This window comes from Carettochelys insculpta, chromosome 14 (assembly GCF_033958435.1).
Source record: "Carettochelys insculpta isolate YL-2023 chromosome 14, ASM3395843v1, whole genome shotgun sequence".
NCBI classification, from domain to species: domain Eukaryota; kingdom Metazoa; phylum Chordata; order Testudines; family Carettochelyidae; genus Carettochelys; species Carettochelys insculpta.
In genome coordinates, this window is record NC_134150.1 from 5,472,394 (window position 1) to 5,493,491 (window position 21,098).

General features: G+C 42.2%; 1 protein-coding gene across 1 annotated transcript in view; it reads left to right on the plus strand.

The window, feature by feature from the left end:
* The first annotated feature begins 4,267 nt into the window (after window positions 1-4,267).
* The window catches only part of AMFR (autocrine motility factor receptor), a 40,645-nt gene continuing 23,814 nt past the window's right edge, over window positions 4,268-21,098 (plus strand). The window contains exons 1-6 of the mRNA XM_075008767.1: window positions 4,268-4,585; window positions 8,313-8,405; window positions 13,152-13,316; window positions 15,811-15,963; window positions 19,398-19,438; window positions 20,027-20,159. Coding sequence (XP_074864868.1) covers window positions 4,346-4,585; window positions 8,313-8,405; window positions 13,152-13,316; window positions 15,811-15,963; window positions 19,398-19,438; window positions 20,027-20,159 — 825 coding nt within the window. The 5' untranslated portion in view covers window positions 4,268-4,345. The remainder of the gene's footprint in view (window positions 4,586-8,312; window positions 8,406-13,151; window positions 13,317-15,810; window positions 15,964-19,397; window positions 19,439-20,026; window positions 20,160-21,098) is intronic.

Sequence of the window (21,098 nt, forward strand, 5' to 3'; positions counted from 1 at the left end):
CCCTATTGGCTCGGGGCTGCCCAGCTTGAGGCGGGTAGTGACTGTCCAGTGAGATGTGACGATCTCTCCCACCGTCGGAGGCGATCCCTGGTGCTCGTTCTCTACGTCAATCGAGCAAGAGCTTATAACTGGTATCTCTTACCTCCCATGTTGGTTCAACGCTGTTAGCGATGCTGGAGTACCTCTCCAGGCGCGAGCTTGGGCGATTATTGGGACCCTGGGCTGCCCAGACGCCAGTGTTCCCCTCTCAGCTTTACTGATGTAGTCCAAAGGAGAGGATAACCTCTATGTCTGGTACTAGCTCAGCTGCAGGAGTTGCCGGGTCAATGCCAGAAGTTGGCACAGAACCGCCTTAGGACTCCCCTCTGGATTTTCTGTCAGGGTTTACTCCCTTAGCCTTGCTCCTTTCCAGGATAACCCACAAGGCAGTGGGGCACGGAGAACGTGGGTACGGTCCCACTACCTCTTGCACCTCCCTGGCACCACATATCCCCAAAGCTCCCCGGGATGGCCACCTCGCCTCCCCAGGACCCTCCTCCCCACCCCTCTGCCTCCCATCAGCTACCATCACCCCCAGATCCTCCCTCCCTGTCCCCTTTTCCCCCATCCATTCCCATGTCTCCCAACTGCACCACACTGCTCCCTATCAGTTCTCGTTGCCCCCAGGTTCCCCTTCCCCTGGCCTCTCCGCACCTGGCCACACGCTGCTGCAGCCCCACGTTCTCAAGGAAGGCGCCGATCTCGCAACCCAGCCGCACCCTGGGCCCCAGCCAAAGCAACCAACTCTTCATCTGGCTACGGCTGTCCCTGGAACCCCACAGATCTGGTGTGGCGCGTGCATGCAGGGAGCACAGGACTGGGCCTGGAAGCCAGGCAATCTCGGCCAGCACGCCGTAAGCAGCCTCTGTGACTGCTGCCATCCTCACAGCCATACCAGACGCCCCCAAACCACTTGCCCACCACTGACATCCCCTGATCTCTGCCCCCGCCACCCCCCGACTCCTCATGCTGCAGCAGGTCCCTCAGCTCTAGCCAGCAGCTGGGGATGATGCTGCCTCTTACACCTGAAGAAGTAAACTAGCTCCCTCTACGCTCCCCCTCTAAATTCCCCTCTCAAAACCCCCTCCTGTTAGCAACCACCCTGTTCGCATGCACCCTGGTCGCTTGCCAGCAGGGCTTTAGAGCTCTGGCCTACCTGAGAGAGCCCCTCCCTCTGACTACTGCTCAGCCAATCGGCACGCAGCCTGAGCACACGGCCTTTCAAACAAACAGACAGCTCAGCACTCCAAACACCAAACAAACAGACAAACCCAGGCCCAGAACCCCCAAACCCAGGCACCCAGCTGATGGTTGGTTGGCTTATGTGTCGAGCCCAGTGTGGATACAGATTTATGCTCATGGATGGGGATGTCTCTGGATCTAAATCCGTAGATGTGGAACTACAGGGCTCTCCTGGGAATTGCAGCAGTGGAAGGTGCCTTTCTATACTGGAGGGCCCAGAATTGGATGCAACACTCTGGATGTGGCCTCACCACATGAGAGGACCTTATAGACTAACAGAAAAGTTTAGAGCATGAGCTTTCGTGAGCTAACTCACTTCGTCAGATGAGTTAACTCACGAAAGCTCATGCTCTAAACTTTTCTGTTAGTCTATAAGGTGCCACAGGACCCTTCGTTACTGCTACAGATCCAGACTAACATGGCTACCCCTCTGATACTTGACCACATGAGAGGAGGTCATCAAGCCCAGCCCATCTGAAGCAGGATCAACCCCAACCAAATCATCCCCGCCATGATTATGTCAAATCAGCATTTAAAAACCTCTAGGGTTGGAGATTCCATTACCTCTTGATAATGCATTCCAGTGCTTCACCACCCTGCTGCTGAAATAGCTTTTCCTAGTATCTAACCTACACCTCCCCCTCTATAATTTAAGAGCTTTGCTTCTTGTTCTGCCATCTGTTATCACTGAGAACAGTCTCTCTTCATCCTCTTTAGAGCAGCCTTTCAGGAAGTTGAAAGCGGCTATCAAATCACCCCTCAGTCTTCTCTTCTGCAAACTAAATAAGCCCAAATCTCTCAGCCTCTACTCATGGGTCATGTGCTCCAAACCCGTAATCATTTTCTTTGCCCTTCACTGAACCTGCTCCAATACGTCCATAACCTTTCTATACTGGGGGCCCCAGAACTGGACGCAATACTCCAGGTGTGGCCTCACCAGTGCCGAGTAGAGGGGAATAGTAACTTCTCTAGATCTGCTGGAAATGCTTCTCCTAATGCATCCCAATAACCCATTCGCCTTCTTGGCTACAAGGTTGTTGACTCATCTCCAGCCTCTCATCCACTGTAATCTTCAGGTCCTTTTCTGCTTCGCTGCTACTTAGCAAGTCGGTCCCCAGCCTGTAACGATACTTGGGATTCTTCTGTCCCAAGCGCAGGACTCTGCACTTCTACTTGTTGAACTTCATCAGATTTCTTTTGGCCCAATCCTCCAATTTATCTAGGTCACTCTGGACCATATCCCTACCCTCCAACGTATCTACCTGTCCCTCTAGCTTCGTATCATCTGCAAATTTGCCGAGGGTGAAATCCATCCTCTCGTCCATGTCACTAATAAAGACGTTCAACAATACTGGCCCTAGAACTGATCCTTGGGGCACTCCGCTTGAAACCGACCGCCAAACAGACATTGAGCCATTGAACACTACCCATTGGTCAAGCCAGCTTTCTATCCTTCTTACAGTCCACATACCCAATCCATACTTCCTTAACTTGTGGGCAAGAATATTGTGGGAGACTGTATCAACAGCTTTGCCAAAGTCAAGGTATATCACATCCATTGACTTCCTCATGTCCACAGAGTCAGTTATCTCATCATAGAAGCTAATCAGATTGGTCAGGCACGACTTGCCCTTGGTGAATTCATGCTGACTTCTCTTGATCACTTTCCCCTCTTCCAAGTGCTCCAAAATGGATTCCTTGAGGATCCCCTCCATGATTTTTCGGGGGACTGAGGTAACGCCGACTGGTCTATAGTTCCCTGGATTGTCCTCCTTTCCTTTTTTAAAGATAGGCACTATAATTGCCTTTTTCCAGTCATCCAGGACCTCTGCCGATCTTCACAAGTTGTCAAAGATAACAGCTGAAGACATCTGCCAGTTCCCTCAGTTCCCTTGCATGCATTAAGTCTGGACTCATAGATTTGTGTGCATCTAGCTCTTCTAAGTAGCTCTTAACCTGATTTTCCTCCACCGAGGGCTGCAACACCTCCTTCCCTTACTGTATTGCCTCATGCTGTAGTGTGGGAGCTGCCTTTGTCTGTGAAGACTGAGTCAGAAAAAGCATTGAGTACTTCAGCCTTTCCCACATCATCTGTCACCAGGTTAACTCCCTCCTCCAGCAACAGCCCCACACCCTCCCTGATCACCCTTTTATTAACATGCCTGTAGAAAACCTGCTTGTTGCCCTCCACATTCCTTGCTTGCTGCAACTCCAGTTGTGTTTTTGCTTTCCCCAGCATTCTCCAGCCATAGATTTATACTCCTCCTTAGTCATCTGTCCAAGTCTCCACTTCTTATATGCCTCCTTTTTGAGTTTAATTTTCCCTTGTAAGCCAAGCTGGTCGCCTACCACATTTGCTTTTCTTACTGCGCAGCGGGATGGTGTGTTCCTGTGCCTTCAGTGAGACTTCCTGAACATACCACCAGCTCTCCTGAACTCCTTTCCCCTTCATACCCGTTTCCCAAGGGATCCTGCCCATCAGCTGTCTGAGGCAGTCCAAGACTGCTCCTCTCAAATCAAGTATTTTACTGCCCCACCTTCCTTCCTGCTGTCAGCGTGCAGCTAGCCACCCTCATGGTCGCTGCAGCCCAGGTTGCCACCCGCTGCTATTTCTCCCACCGGTCCTTCCCTGTTTGTGAGCAGCAGGGCAGGCTGCACAGGGCCCCGGGGTCGGTTCCTTCAGCCCTTGCACCAGGGGGCGATCTCTGACCCTCTCCAAACACTTCCTGGCTGGTCTGTGCGCTGCCCGGCTGGTCTCCGGGTGACTGGAGCCTCCCTGGCCGGGTGACGAAGGCCAGCAGCGCTCACCCCAGGGCCAGCGTCAGGGCCAGGGCCCCGCGGGGGGTGGGGGGGGGTCTGGTTTCCGCCCGGACTAGGGGGCAAGGTGGCAGCTCCACTCCAGCCGCCGCCGCGTGGCCAGGGCGCAGGCCGGGCTCCCCTCCCGGCCCCGCGCAGCAGCAGCAGCAGCAGCAGCCGCCGCCGGGGGAGGAAGGCGTAGGGGGAAGGGGGCGGGGCGGAGCGGGCCGCACAGAGCCGGCCAGGCCCCTGCAGGCCCGCGGGCGCGATGCCGCTGCTCTTCCTGGAGCGCTTCCCCTGGCCCAGCCTGCGCACCTACGCGGGGCTCAGCGCCCTGGCCCTGCTCGGCAGCGTCCTCAGCGCCCACCGCGCCCTCCGCCAGGGCCCCGCCGCGGAGCCCGGCCCCCGCGGGCCCCTGCAGCCCGAGGCGCCCGCCGCCGCCGCCGAGAGCGGGCCCGAGCCGCTGGACGTCGCCTACTACCTGCTGTCCGACAGCCTCTGCGTCTGGGTGAGCGGGGCGGAGAGGGGCCCCGGCGGGGGGCTGGAGTTGGGGGCCGGGGGCGTGTGTCGGGGGGGGGGAGGGGAGAGAAGGGCCCTGGGGCGAGCAGGGGGGCTGGGAGGGGAGCCGTGGGAGAGGGTCCCAGGGGTGGGGGTTGGGAGTGGGGAATGGGGCCCTAAGGCGAGCAGGGAGGCGTGGAGAGGGGGTCTTGGGGTGGGTGGCTTGGAGGACTTGGGGGACCAGGAGTGGGGGAGAGAGGGGCCCTGGGGCAGGGCCTGGGAGTGGGGGGAGAGAGGGGCCTTGGGGTGGGAGGGGGCAGGGGGTGGAGGAGAGAGAGGTCCTGGGGCAGGGACTGGGGATGGGGAGAAGAAGGGCCCTGGGGCAGGGAGTTGGGGTGGAGGGGACCTTGGAGCAAGCGGTGGGGGGGTAGGAGTGGGGGCAGAGCGGCCCTGGGGAGACAGGGGCTTTGTGGAGGGCAGCGAGGGATGGGGGAATGGACTCGCTGAACTGTGGCCCTGGGGCAGGCAGTGGGGGCCGGGGCGGAAGGGAGAGAGGGATCCTGGGGCAGGGAGGTGAGGGGACAGGTGCCCTGGGGCACACATGTTGAACTAGAAGATAGATGTGGTGGGCTGTGGACCTTGGGGAGCAGTCGCTCAGCCACTTGTTATCCTGTAACATCCCTGCATGGTACCTGGTAATAAATGGTTGTAAGAACAGATTCTGCCTTTTCTGCAGTATTTTAGAAGTCACAAAGATAAGATTTTGGAAAAACTAAAACCAGTGAAATTGTTACTACAAACTTAAAAAGAAAAATAAATCCACTGCAGTGAGTGAAATCAAAACATGCAGCATGAAAACCTGAAAATAGAAGTGACTGTAGAAGACTACAATTTATTGTTATTGGTGTTATGAGAGTATTTAGGAGCCCTAATTATGGACCAAAACCCCAGTGTGTGAGGTGTTGTAAAAACAGAATAAAAAGACTTAATTCGGCCCATGCTCACTGACACTCAGAAAGCTCAACAAAGAGCATAGAATGACTAGTTATGTTAGATTTTTAAATTCCTGCGTGTTTGGTAACTCCTCTTTATGTTGTTAATCTGTAGGTAAATTGATTTACGATATATGATTTTAAGTTAACTATGGTTAAATTTTCAAAAGTGCTTAGGACATTTAAAGGTGCCTAGTCGTTGTGAAAGTGAGATATTTGGCTCCCAAATTTGTTAGGTGTTTTGAAAATTTAACCAAGGGTTCCTTTACAGTGTTGTGTTACTGGAATATATCCTCTCATTGTTTCTTTTCTGACTTCTTATGTCTTGTATAGTTCAAAAGTTAGGATGGATTGGCAAAAAAAATGAGAAGTCAGTTTAAGCAGTTCCATGTTTTCCACTCATTGCCGTTTTTATTGAAATAAATGTCAAGCGCTGTAATCCCAAAGATATTTAACTTGCGCAATTACAGATAAGTTTTATTGATTGGATTTTGGGACGTGGTATGAATGATGTCATTCTGAACAGTGAACGTGGTCAGACTAGAGTATTCTGACTTATGTTCAACAGTTTAAATATAAAAGTGAGGTAGATTTAGAAAATTTCAGCACTGACCCACTATAGCCTAATTTTGCTTGATGTGTTTTATAAAAAGCATTACCTCTGTAAGGGTGTGATTTACATATTGGCATCAGGCATAAAAAATCTTGTGTGGCTTCTTTACATTGCTTTTTTGGAAACTTAAAATATGCACTTAAAATTTAGAAGGGGAAAATGTGATTATTTTAAAAATAATTCCACATTAAAGGACCTTGTAAATTTGTATTTGTCCCCAAACGTAAAATTTGCTAGCGTGTTTTTTATCAAACTTTAGAATGATATTCCACAATTTAAAAAAAAAAAAGTGCCTTGCATGTTGAACAGAGAGAAAGGTGTGCTGATCTATATACTATCAAAACAAAAAGCAGTCAAGTAGCACTTTAAAGACAAACAAAAGAATTTATTAGGTGAGCTTTCGTGGGACCGACCCAGTTCTTCAGACCATAGCCATACCAGAAGAGGGTCAATATTTAAGGCACAGAGGACCAAAAACGGTAATCAAGGTGGACTAATCAGGGACAAAAAATTATCAAGGTGAGCAAATCAGAGGGTAGGGGGCAGATGGGGTGGGGTGCGGGTGGGAGTCAAGAATTAGATTAAGCCAAGTATGCAAACGTGGTTTGAACTGGGATGGTAATTTTCTAGGTCGCTATAGGGGCTCGTTTGCATACTTGGCTTAATCTAATTCTTGACACTTCCCCTCCCCGCCTTCTGCCCCTCTACTCGCTGATTTGCTCACCATGATAATTTTTTTTTTCTGATTTGTCCACCTTGATTACCGTTTTTGGTTCTCTGTGCCTTAAATATTGAGTCTGTTCTGGTATGGCTATGGTCTGCAGAAGTGGGTCTGTCCCACAAAAGCTCACCTAATAAATTATTCTGTTAGTCTTTAAAGTGCGACAGGACTGCTTTTTTTTTTTTTTTTTTTTTTAAGTTCAACGGAAACTGTGTGTTTTCAGCAAATATTCTCCAGCATTATTTGGGTGGCAAATATTTCAAAATTAAGAATTTGAAAATGACACCGACTATAAGTAGAAGCGAAACTGACTTCGTTTATTTTCATTGTCTGGGCTGTTTATAATAGGACAAATTTTGCAGAATATATGATTTTAAAATTGACAGTGTCCCATTTAAGTATTGTATTTTTTTTTAATTTAAAGTTTAAAGTTAAAGAGCTTCAGTCTAGAAAATGTTTACAATAGTTTGTACTTACTTCTAAACATGATGCAAGTTTAGAAGTTTTCTATTCATTTATTAAACTAGTCCAGTTAAATGATAATTGCTAGTCTAAGCTAGGTTTTTAAATTAAAAAAATGTTTTGAACAACTCATTAGTCATTTTTCAATGCCACTGATCTGATGATGTGAGTCGTCATAAATGAGCTATTGCTAAATTTAAAGCCAGTGGAAACCAGAAAATAAAATTTACTGGGAACAAAAGTAAATCTGATTTGTTTGCTTTTATTATATAAACTGAGAGTCATATATCATTATAGAGAAGTAGTCGTGTTAGTTTGTATCTTCACAAAACAAAAAAGCAGTCATGAAATACTTTAAATACTAACAAAATAATTTACTAGGTGATGAGCTTTCGTGTGGCAGACCCATTTCTTCAGATGTGGAAATATATGAAAGCCTGATAAATTATTTTGTTAGTCTCATCAGGCTTTCATATATTTCCACATCTGAAGAAATGGGTCTGCCACACGAAAGCTCATCACCTAGTAAATTATTTTGTTAGTATTTAAAGTATTTCATGACTGCTTTTTTGTTTTGTGAGATTGGTATAATAAGTAAACTGAAAGTATAGTGAAAAGACAATCAAATTCTGACCTATTTAATTTTTATAATGTAAGGTATTAATCATAACTGAGTAAAGAAATTGGTTACTTTTTAAATTTAAGTGAGCTATCTTGGTTATCTGTGTTACGATGCTGTTGATCTGAATGTCCCTCAGGCTGACAGAACAGTATTTCCAAAATTAAATGATAATGATGTATGTATGCTACCATATGTTGCCTGGAAGCTGTGCTTTAAGAGGGGACATATTTATAGTTTACCTGAAACAACTACTGCATAGTAACACGGGGGCTAAGAATAGTGCTCTCTTGAATGCATAAGACTAAAATACATTTGATTTCCTTTTAGGTACTGGTAAATACTGCCTGCTGTTTTCTGATGTTGATTGGTAAACTAATCCAGTATGCGGTGTTTGGTCCTCTTCGAGTTAGTGAGAGACAGGTAAGTAAAAGGCATGATGGTTCTAGATGAATTGCCTTGCTATCAGATACTTGTCTCCAGTGCTTTCTTTTGTACAGGTGCTTGCTGGTACTGAGTACCAGCACCTGAGCAGCCCCAGCCTTGGGACTGGCTTGGAGTGGGAGGCAGGGAGCCAGCTGAGTTCTGGCATGCCCTCCCCCTGCTTTTTACAAAAAGGCACTGCTTGTGTCCAGGTTATTGCCACAAGTATTTTTTTTTCTTTAGATGAATGGTTTTAACATCCAGTTTGGGAATGTTGAAAGTTGCACGGTACCAGTTTTTAAAACAAATACAAATGTAACTTTTATGATTTACAATGTTAATTTTTAGAAGTAAGATTAATGTTGCCCATCTTTCCATCAAAATTATTTTTTTAACTCCAGACTTAGAAAATGATTTGTTGATGATTTAGAGAGAGCCCCTTTTGATTTTTTGGAATGCGCGTCCTACAACATTTATGGAACATAAGAACGGCCATTAGTGGGTCAGACCAAAGGTCCATCTAGCCTACCATCCCGTCTGCTGACAGTGGCCAGTGCCAGGTGCCCTAGAGGGGGTGGACCGAAGACAATGATTGAACGACTTGTCTCCTACCATCCATCTCCAGCCTCTGACAAAGGCCAGGGACACCATTCCTACCCCCAGCTAATAGCCTTTTATGGACCTAACCTCCATGAGTTTATCTAGCTTTTCTTTGCACTCTTAGGCCATGTCTACACGACAATAATAACTTTGAAGTTGCTTACTTCGAAGTATAACTTCAAAATAAGAGATTTCGAAGTTGAAAGTCCACACACACCCAACTTCGAAGTTGGGCATTACTCCATTCCCGGGAATAGAGTAAGGATTGGAAGTTGGGCTCCCTTACTTCGAAGCTAGGGAAAATGTGTGTAGATGCTTTTCAGGCTACTTAGAAGTAGCCCCTAACTTGTACTCCTGGCCTTCACAGCCTTCTCTGGCAAGGAGTTCCACAGGTTGACTGTGTGCTGTATGAAAAAGAACTTTTCTTTTATTAGTTTTAAACCTGTTATCCATTAATTTCATTTGGTGTCCTCTAGTTCTTATATAATGGGAACAGGGAAATAATGTTTCTTCATTTACCCTCTCCACACTGATCATGATTTTATATACCTCTAGCATATCCCTCCTCAGTCTCCTCTTTTCTAAACTGAAAAGTCCCAGTCTCTTTAACCTCTCCTCATAGGGGACCCGTTCCAAACCCCTAGTCATTTTAGTTGTCCTTTTCGGAACCTTTTCTAATGCCAAGATGTCTTTTTTGAGGTGAGGAGACCACATCTGTACACAGTAATCAAGATGTGGGCATGCCATAGTTTTAGAAAGGGGCAGTAAAATTTTCTTTGTCACATTTTCTATCCGTTTTTTAGTAATTCCTAACGTCTTATTTGCTTTTTTGACTGCCGCTGCACACTGAGTGGATGTTTTCAGAGAAATATGCACAATAACCCCAAGATCTCTTTCCTGATTATTTGTAGCTAAATTAGCCCCCATCATATTGTAGGTATACTCAGGGTTATTTTTTCCATTGTACATTACTTTACACTTATCCACGTTAAATTTCATTTGCCATTTTGTTGCACAGTCACTTAGTTTGGTGAGCTCTTTGTGAAGTCCTTCACAGTCTGCTTTCGTCTTGACTATTTTGAGCTGTTTAGTATCATCTGCAAGCTTTACCACCTCACGAATTACCCCTTTCTCTAGATCATTTATGAATAAGTTGAAAAGGATTGGTCCTAAGACTGACCCTGGGGGAACAACACTCGTTACCCTTCTGCATTCAGAAAATAGTCCAAGGAAACTCTTCACAGTTCTCTTATGAATAAACTACTCAGGCCATACATAAGCATCCATAATTCTTTTCTTTGGTTTCTGAAGAGGAGCATTAATTTTTGTCAACTTCTATATTATAGTAATAGGACAACTGTCAACTAAGAAATTATAATTCCACCATAAATTTTGTTCCTGTGCTTACAAGTGCTCTTAATGATGAAATAAATTCAAAGAAAGCAATTCTGTTCTTGATTTTTAGTTTACTTTGTGCATTTGATAGTACTTCTCCACATAGTCAGTTTCACTGTTTTATTACTGATCAATTATAGTTCTTTCTTCCTGTTCTGGAATAACAACTCTTATGTGCTTTTAGCCTCTTCAAGAGAGGATGTTTCCCCTTCATGACAGTAGGCTTGCCCCTTTTCTGAACATTGGCAGGAAAAAAACATTTTTTTAAAATATATTTAAAAAGACTTAAGGAAGTTCTGCTCTATCTGAAAATTATTTTTCATAAATCAAACTGTGTCCTTCAAAATAGGTTTCACACTTATATATATATGTATACATTTGCAGTCATTTAAAAAAAACTGAGCCACAGATGTTTTTAATGTAACAGGCATGCAGTGCAAATGGAGTAGTGCCTGTCTTGAAAGGTGAGGCACTGTCACAGAGCTTTGTGTTAGACTTTTTTCTGGTTGTTCCTGGTGACCGTATGGTTGTGAAATATTCCAGTTTCTAGTATGTTCACTGCTCCTTTGAAGATTGAAACATATTTTGATAGTTTCCTTTGAAAGATGATCTGTGTGTGCTGGTAGGTCAAAAATGTGATCAGCCTCAAGGAATTACTAGCCTGTTCTAGCTGTTTTGCTGGTGACTTCATTATGTTTTTATGATACATGTGTGATTTGATACAACTGGTTTTTTTTTCCATAAAACCTGCCGAAGACCTGCAAATTGTATGGCAACTTTTATCCTGCTGTAACTTAATCAGAGTACTGTCTTTCTGTTTGCATGTGTGTTGAGAATGCTTTTCCTGTCTCACTAGTGCTCATCTTCTCCCTTCTTGCAGGTAGCCATTATATTGGAGGCCAAGTGTCTCATACATTGAGTATTTTTAGAGAGCAAGATTTTTTTAACTTAGTGGCCAAAGAAAAGTTCAATAATGTATATGCCAGTAATCTAGAAATAAAAAATAGCTATATTGGTAGCCTTGCAGGCACATTGATATGGTAATCGGGGACCCAGTTGAGATCAGGATCTCATTGTATTAGACACTTTATAAATGCATAGTAGAAAAACATTTATGTAGGGTGTTGTACTTATCTTGTTGCAGTGGTACAAAAGAAATAATTTTGTCAATACTCCTTAAGAAAAAGTGGTTTCTAGTGGAGGCTAGGTACATGGCAGGCATCATGGATTTTATAATGAATGATTTAAAATTTAATGACAAACTATGTTAAAGTCTAAATATATACTACAGTGTATTAAAATAGTATTAGAAGATGATTGTCACCAAGCTTTAAAAAATTCACACCGCTGAGGGTGGTGCAAAGGACTGGATAAACACCTGGAACGAAAGTTTGTTGACATGCTAAACCACCTTTTGACTGACAGCAGTTTCCTCTTTTGGAGGTGCAGACGGAATATTTTCTTCATTTCAAATTATTCAAGTTCCTTCAGAGTTAAGAAATCAGTTAGGAATTGGAAACACAGGAAAGCTTGTTTTTCTTTTTCCAATCTACAAACAAAAATTAAGTGTGAGGATGAGATCTGCCATTTCTAATATCTTGAGAGATATGGTAACTAAAAACAGTTAGTTCAGTTTGTTAATTAAGGATAAATATTTTATATAGAGAACCTGTTTAGTTAATCAGTTTTAAATGCAAAACATGTTTTGCTAATCTTGTTTCTTATGTTTTCAGTGCACTTAAGGTAGTTTTATTGAATGAAAAAGTTGGTTTTGTACATTATTAATTTTTACACGTTTAAACTACGTTAGAAAACGAGGGAGGGTTGTAATTTGGGATTTGTGTCCATGTCTATTTAAATGAATATTCAAAAAAATTAAAAATGTGGAAAATTGTGAGTTAAACTGTTTAATTGCTTCAATAAATATTTTTATAATGCACCTTCCTGGTTAGCAGAAAGAAGCGTCAAATTTACTATAAAGTCTGTATGTGTTTACAAACAAATATATTTTAATGGTTACCAAAATAATCAACCTTCTTAAGAAAAATAACTAAAAAGTTAAAATGTACTTTAATGTCATGATTAAAATTGATTTAAATCAAAGCTTCCTACTTAACTGATTTAACTAGTGATTAAAATGTTATTTAAATCTATTTCTGATTACAGGAATTTTTAATATTTTTTATTGTTATGTTATTCGTATCCTGTCATTTTAAGAAATATCCCTGTGTAGCTGTGCATGTAGTTGGCCCATGATTTCACATTTTCATACTTCTCTTTCCTTCATCTTCCTACCTTCACTTCTGCCTATTACCTGTTACACTCACCTTTTGCTTCTCAGCTAAACTAGAGCTCCCTGGAGCAGGGACTGTCCTTTTACTCTCTCCCTTATGTGACACAGTGGGAATAGTAAATGCTGTCCTAAAGCATGTGGGTAAACGATAACAGCAAGTACTGCAAGTGACCATGATTTGGGGGGTTCTGCTCCTCATTAAGCCACTGGCTTGTTGTGTAGCAAGTTTCCTGCTTGTGGGAAAAAAAGGTGTGTTCCAGTCTCTCTGCTGCCCTGTGAAGATTAAATAGGTGTGAAATCTGTCCTGAATTGCAGACAAAGAATCTACATAAGTGCAAAGTATGATGGGTTTTTTATTACAGTAATAAAATAGCCATGTGATGTGAGAGAGTATAGATTTGTATTTGAGCGTTGTAACTGCTTTGATTATCAACAGACTGCAATGTCTTTCTTTTTAGCATCTCAAAGACAAATTCTGGAATTTCATCTTCTACAAGTTTATCTTTATTTTTGGTGTGCTGAATGTTCAGACTGTGGAAGAGGTGGTCATGTGGTGCCTTTGGTTCTCTGGCCTTGTGTTTCTTCACCTCATGGTTCAGCTCTGCAAGGATCGGTTTGAATATGTAAGTTTTTTCCAATGCCTGTGTCTTGGGAGAAGTGAGCATTGCTCCCAGGGCCAGTGCTGACTCATGATGTTGCCTTGATTGTGTCACTTACGACTTGATTCACACACGTTAATGTCACACTGAGCTGATAATGTTCAGCCCCTCTCAATGTCAGATCCTTAGGCTCCCTGCCTCAGTTTTCCCATGTGTTAAATATACTTGTTTTCGTTCATAAAATGCTGACAGACCCTGTAAAGTTCTATATGTTCTTGCCTTCCCTAGAATTACTGTTATAAATATCCTCTTTTTTTTTTTCCTCCAAAAACAAGTGTCCTCCTCAAATTGCCTTAGCTAAGCATTCTAGAAAATCACCCTTGACCTGATGCCCCATTACTCAGGTAACCTCTTTGTGTGGGTTTAAAGTTTTTTGATTTCTCAAAGTAAAATTACGAAAAGTAGAGGGAACTGGATTTCTTTGCGTATTTATAGTTTCTGTGCTGTTTTCGTGCTTTGAAATCCATAAGATTATTGTGCCTCTATCGAGAAGCGATGGTGCAAAAATGCATCTTCATGTGTACTAAACATTGTAAACTATATCCCAAACTGTATCTGTTTTTGGAGAGTTCCATAGTGAGTCACTGAGGGGAAGAGTAGTGAATAGGGCTCAGGAAAGGAGGAAATAGATTTCAAATATCCGGTGAAAAGAGAGAGTGGATGCAAAAGACTGTATTGGGTATCAGAAGCTGCAGAGGACATGGCTTTTGCACAAATATCAGTGAGATTGGGAAAGCTAGGATGGCTCTAAATGAGAAAGGGAGCAGAGTAGTGAGAAAAAAACTCCTGTGAGTAATTTAATGAAGTGCACATTTGATGGGGCTCTTAAAATGACTGGAGAGTCCATTCAGTTTTAGTTAAATAAACAAATTGCATGCTGTTGCTCCCTCTTGCTGAGCTAGGTCTGTCTCTTGTGTGGGACATCTGAATAAGAATATAATGTAGATAAAATGTAAAGCTTTCACATAGTAATGTGTTAACACGATATATGTTACTTGACAAGCTCATACATTCTCTTTTATGAACTATTATTGGGATTAGAAAAATCAACCTTGTACTTTGAGTGTCTTAGCCACTTGAATATCTACAATGTATATTCTACTTCCGTAGCCCCAGCATCCATAAATAAAAGCCTGAGCTAGCCTGAATCCTCTGGTTTATTCTTACCCGTTTATTTTATGACCTTGGCAATGTTTCCTGTTTCATAAACTAGAAAGGGCTGCCTTTCTAGCAATTTGAGTAGTGTAGCGGCCTTGAGCGATTTCAGCCGAATGAAACTGCTGTTTTACAATTATTCCAGCGTGCCCAGTCAACAGGAAGGTTATCTAGCAGTTCTTGGTGTACTAAAGTTATCTTCTAGAAGGTTGAGAGAGACCAGACTGTAAAGGTAGAAATGCTTATTGTGTTTGATCCAGAATCCTTAAGAAGGGAGCTGTGGTACTGGGACTTCCTTTCTGATTGCAGGAAACATTAAAGTTGGGATTATAACACTTTTATAAATGTGTTTGGTCTGCCCTACTTGCTGAATTAAGGGGATTATGAAGCTCAGTCCAATTCAAATAGAGAAAAAAGAATTAATTTAACAATGGAATGCATGAAACATGTGAGCCAATTTAATAAACCAAACACCCCAGACTCAGAGTTTGACTCCCACTTGTGATGGCTGTAGATATTTTGCCTGATTCTTTCAACCTTGAAATTAAGATGACTGTATTTTTGGCGTAAGCAAAGCATATAAGATTTTTTTCAGTTAAGTTCTATGTAATCTTAAATAAAATGAAGGAAATATTTTTCAGCTTTCTGATCAAAAGGTGAACGTGTGAGGGAGAAATTTTTGATGGCTCTTCAGTCTCTGAGAAAAAGGTGCAACACGGTCCAGTGTGGGAAGTTTGTTAGACACATCCAAACCAGAAATAAGGTCCAAATTTTTAACAGCGAGATCTGTTAAAACAATTGACTTAGGGGAGCTGTGAACTGTGTCACTTGATGTCTTTAAATCAAGACAGGATGTCTTTCTAAAACATATAGTCAAGCTCAAGCAAAAGTTAAGGCCTTGATGTGGAAGTGTTGGATGAGCTTCTGGATCTATGTTATTCAGGAGGTCACACTAGATAGAAGAGACCGGTGTGACTGACTTCAGAATCTGTGAATCATAGCACTGGAAGGAATCTTGAGAGGCCATTAAGTCTAGTTGCCAACATTCATGGCAGGACCAAGCACCATCTAATGTACATGAAAGCTAGAGTCACAAGGAAGGAGGGAGCGGGGGAGAGAGAGAGAATTTTGGTTTTCGGGTTCTTCCCCACCCCTCCCTTTTTCCCAGCCCACATTGCAACCTCAACCAGCTGCTTGTTTAGCTATGTTATTCAGGAAATAATTAGGTTCAATTGAATGGGTGCTGGGTGAAGGCAACAGGGAGAGGAGCAGTTTAACACTGTTTTGTATTAATATGTTGCAGCTTTCCTTCTCTCCCACCACACCAATGAGCAGCCACGTGAGAGTCCTGACCCTTCTGATTGCCATGTTACTCTCCTGTTGTGGTCTAGCCATTATCTGTGGAGTTGTCGGCTATACACATGGAATGCACACTCTAGCTTTCATGGCAGCGGAGGTGAGACTTAACTTTATATGCAAGTTAATTTGTACTTTGGTTTCCATCTTAACTTTGGTTTATCTGGGGGCTTCTGCAGTTTGCTTTTGAAAGTCTCCAGCCAGAATGAATTAAAATAACTACTGTCCTATTGCAAAGTAGCCAGCAGATCTGTGTTTATCTTGGTGTTCAACTTAGGTATGCAAACCATTTTTGCTTGAAGGGGTGGTAGATAAATCCATTCACTGCTGCCTACTTTCAACACAGCTGAAATCAAAACATCTGTGCCCAAAAAACAAATGAGCATGCTTCTCAAGAAATACAGGAAGAACTAGTTGACATGCCTCCTAAGAATTAGCTGGTTCACCTTATGTCATATGAGTGTATTCAAAATAAAACAGATTATAGAAAAAGTGTGTCCATATGAATTGATGTAGATGCTCAGGCATCTGATTAACAGACTAGGGCCACTGTCCCATCAGCACTCGCATGAGCAGTCTTAGATTTCACTTGGCCTGTGCTCATGTGAGTGACATTTCTTGTGTGTGTCTGCAAGACTGAGCTTCAGGAGGTATACTTGTGTTCTTTTCTATATGTCTCCTAACGTGGTGATTCCCATACTTAAAGGCAAAAGTAGTAAAAACTGCAGCAAAATGCTTTTGAAAGGTTTTATTTTTTTTTTTTCTGCTGGCAGCCTTCAAAAAGGGCATTGCCTAACTACATTGGCTCCTTGTATACGTAATTATGTTGGATTTTTGAAAGTACCCTATTAGTTTCTTTCCTGACTTTTCTTTTTGGTTTTGCTTTATTCCTCTGTGTTTTCACTGGAGTGATATGAGTGTGGGTCTCATATTTTTAGCTGGGCTTCTCCCTTCTCTCTGTGTTGCCAACCATTCTTCTTCTCATCAATTGGGTGACAGATAATTAGTTTTGGGAGGCATGTGAATGTGGTAAGGAAATAGGGTTGTGTTCTGAAAGGACCTGGTGAGTGTAAAGGGTGGTATTTTGCTTCCAAATAAGTTTTTAACGTACAACAGGGCAGTGCTCCAGATGTACAGCTGAGTATGTCCTATCAGATTAATCAATTTTTTTCTGAAATCTTTTGTAGTTAAACTAAATTTAATGCAAAAAATTGCATATATGCAACATAGGGTTAAATTGTTAATAGTACATGTTACATACAGAATAGCAGGACGTTCTGGTGTGGTTCTGATAAGTCATAGTTGGATCATACTGCATATCAGTAGTAAAGTAAGGTAACACCTTGTCTGATAACCAGCATGTAAATATTATATAATACTAGATGTAAGGTGTAATTCTATGCGGGTTCCTGTAACATACTCTTCACTGTCGTATCAGAGTGCCATCCAGTTGTGCATTAAGGTAGTAACTACCATGTTTGTTCTTTCATCCTTTTCCCAGAGGAAGACGTACAGGGAGTGATTTTATGTATTGGGCTGCTACAGCTGCCAGGACAATGTAAATGCCCTTTCCTTCATTTAAAATTTCAGTTGAAGATTTGCATTAACCAGGGGTACAGTATTTTGTTTTCAGCGTAGCCTTCCTCATCCTGAAGGATCAGTGTGTGTTTATGACTTCTATATATGATACAGGGATCACCTCATCCCACTTAAATTTTGCTGTCCTTGCTGCCTGAATGCTAAATAGTACAACAAAGTGATGAACTAAAATAAAATATTTAGACTCCAAAGCACCCAGCCCATCATATTACAACTCTTAGGCCGTGTCTACGCTAGCCTGCTTCCTCAAAGGGGGCATGGAAATGACACAGACCAGGGAATACCAATATGCATGGCAGCGCCTCATTGGCATAATGGCGGTTGCACAAATTTTGAAGCTCCTAACTTCGAAGTACTGACAGACGGTCCAGTCACTGGCGCTTAGAAATACGCACCCAACTTTGAAATTTCCTTACTCCCATTTCCCAAGGGGACTAGTGTAGACGTGGCCTTAAAGTAGCTAACCTGTAGGGGTAAAGAGTTTGAGATTTCCTTTGACAGATGTTTTCCTTCTCAGGCATTTTATGCCATGTCCTGGCTTTGTTGTAAATCTGTGTTCAGCTAATCCATCTAGCAGATCTTATAATTGTTCTGTATCACCACAAGGTTTGAATTTGTATGTTATATTTACTTTTGCTGATTGGCATACTCAGGAAATTTCCCTGTAACTAGCGGCCTCTTGAGAACAAAGTACAGTGACTTTTCTGTTTCTCTTGTTTGGTATGTGATTGCATCAACAACATAAGAAGCTTTCATTGTAGTGTATGTAACAGGAGCAGGTTGTGTAGCTGACTTAACTATTTTATGAAAGATGACCAAGTACAGTACTGTGGGATTTGTTGGCATTTGTGCTTTTTCACTGACCTGTATATGTTGCTTGCATGTTTTACCAGTCATAAAATGTGATGTTTTCAGTCAGAGAAATGGCTGCATTATTGTAAAAAAAAAAAAAAAAAAAAAAAAAATCCTAGACATGTATTCCAAAGCCCCCAGGAAGGCAGCCAGCGATGATATGGCTATTACTAAAGGCTTAAATACAAACTGAAGAATGTTCTAAAAGTGCTTTAAAAATCAGTAGAAAGAAAGCAAAACTACAACGTGATTGCTTTATGTAGAACTTGGCATTTATTTTCAAATTTCTTAACGATCATTAACTCCTTTTTATGCTTAATTTTAGCCTGTGAAATAACTCTATAAAAATTGATACGCAGTCAAATCAACTGGAAACACCAGTTTATCCTTGGGTTACTCAGTACTCACCCCTCCAGTTAATTGAGGGGCCATGGGGACAGACTTCCCTCAGCTTTAAAAACAGAGGTTATGAGGCTGCAGAGGTGTGGTAGGTTAATAAGGGAGATTCTGGGCTTTCAGAAGTCGAGAATGCATGGAAGGCCATTCCAAAACCCATTGGCATGGGCATGCCAGGTGAGCTATTTCAGCCAGTTTTCCTGGAAGCTTGTCTTTAGAATAGGTACACGAGTGAATCGTGCTTTTTGGTTTAACTGTTTTCTTCTCGCAGCTCAGGCTAATATGGGCTAGAGACAGAAATTATTCCTGCAATGATCACATCTGCCTCAACAGAAGGAATGCTTTTCTTGGTCCGAGTTGAAACTTCTAACTGCTAATAAGCATCAGTGTTTCCCTTAGCTTCATTCTTTGTCCCCGTCCACAGGGGTTTGAGAATTGTGCTATGTATGGCTGCAGTGAGCTTGCAAAACTCTGATATGAGCATGGACAGGGTTTTAGAGCATTAAGCCTTATGGAGGCAGCATGGTCCAGAAGACAGGATAAAAGGTTTGCAATCAGGAGACCTTAGCTCTATTCCTGGATTTGCCGCTGTGACTTCTTGTATAGTCACTTCCACTTTCTGCCTCAGTATCTCTATCTGTAAAATGGGAAGGAGCTATATTAATGACTGACCTTTTTTCCCTACAGTCTCTACTTGTGACAGTGAGAACTGCCCATGTGATTTTACGGTAAGTAAGATATGTTATTAACCATGCCAAGATGCACACAGCTGTTTCACTTTGAAGGTGATGCTTAGTTCTTTGGTTTGTTTGCAAGTGGGACTTCCTGAGACACAGAGAGACATTATTTATTGTAGATAGTAATTTTCAGTGAAAATCAGTAGTACAGTAGAGAGCTTAGACCTAAAGAAGTTACAAATAATGGTGTAGATTAAGTTGAGTCAAATGTAACCATACAGGGTTTAAAGTGTTAGTTAGCAACCTGTGGTAATATACATTTGGTTGTTGTCCAGGATGCATGACAACAGGCAGAATGCTGCCTTTTATTGCGTACAAATTTACCTCAGTGAACAGTCGGATCCATCCTCTAACTCTGATGCCAACATATCCCAAGACCAAGGACCGAATTTTTATTGCCTTGCTTATCATGAATAGTGCTGTTGAAATAATTAAATTAATTAGTCAGATGAGTAAGATAGATATAAGTATGATGGGAAGAGGAGAAAGCGGAAGGAGAGAAAAATATTGTAAAATCAGTAGTGTTGTTAGAATCAAGTTCTAAAATTTGTTAAAAATGACTTTGATTTCTCGTTACAGTTATGTAATTCATCTCTGGGATCTCAACCATGAAGGAACCTGGGAGGGCAAGGGAACGTATGTGTATTATACAGATTTTGTCATGGAGCTAACCTTGCTTTCACTGGACCTGATGCATCATATTCACATGCTGGTATGTAACATTTAGTCAAACAAACAGAACTGTCTTAATTTAAAGTGACTCAGCTCTGGGCACTTTTAATTTCTACGGGACTGAACATTACATAAAAGATGTGTAAATAAAGAGATGGAAATGTCAGGTTGCTCTGTAGGCATTCCTGTCTCTTTGACCTTTCTGTAAACCATTTTGTTTTGGTGTTTTTATTATCTGTATAGTTATCTGTGTTGCATAGTTACCTATTAGCCTTAAAATTAATATAAAACAAAAAAGCAGTCATGTAATACTTTAAAGACTAACAAAATAATTTATTAGGTGATGAGCTTTCGTGGGGCAGACCCACTTCTTCTTCAGATCTGGAATTGAGTTAGTTGCAGATCTGAAGATGTGGGCCTGCCTTACGAAAGCTCATCATCTATTAAATTATTTTGTTAGTCTTTGAAGTGCTGCATGACTGTATCTTCACAAAACAAAAAAGCAGACTAATACAGCTAACACGCTGTTAAAATTAATATGTTCTTGGGGAGAAATTAATTCCATCCCCATCAAGAGACATCAAATTCGTCAGGAGTGAATGTAACGTTTTTTGTTGTAAATACTTTACTAGTAAAATTATGTCAGCAGTGTGAATTGGAGGAGGTTCTTGTGATTAAATTTGAACATGGAATACAAAATAACCTGGGTTATTACTGGTTTCTCTCTTTCTTACTGCTCTTAAGAACCTCATGCAGTTCCCATAGGCGGAAAGAATTCCCCCCCCCCCCCCCCCCACCATATATTGTAAAGACTGAGTCAATTTTTCTCTGAAAACATAAGTTACAGGCACAATTCTCATGTGGGATGATGGGACAACTGTTAAAAGTTGTTCTTTTTCTGAAGCAGAGATTGGAATTTTCAGAGCCGTTCAGACTGGAACACTCTACTTAGCTAGCCACATATAACGACTTGCGTGTA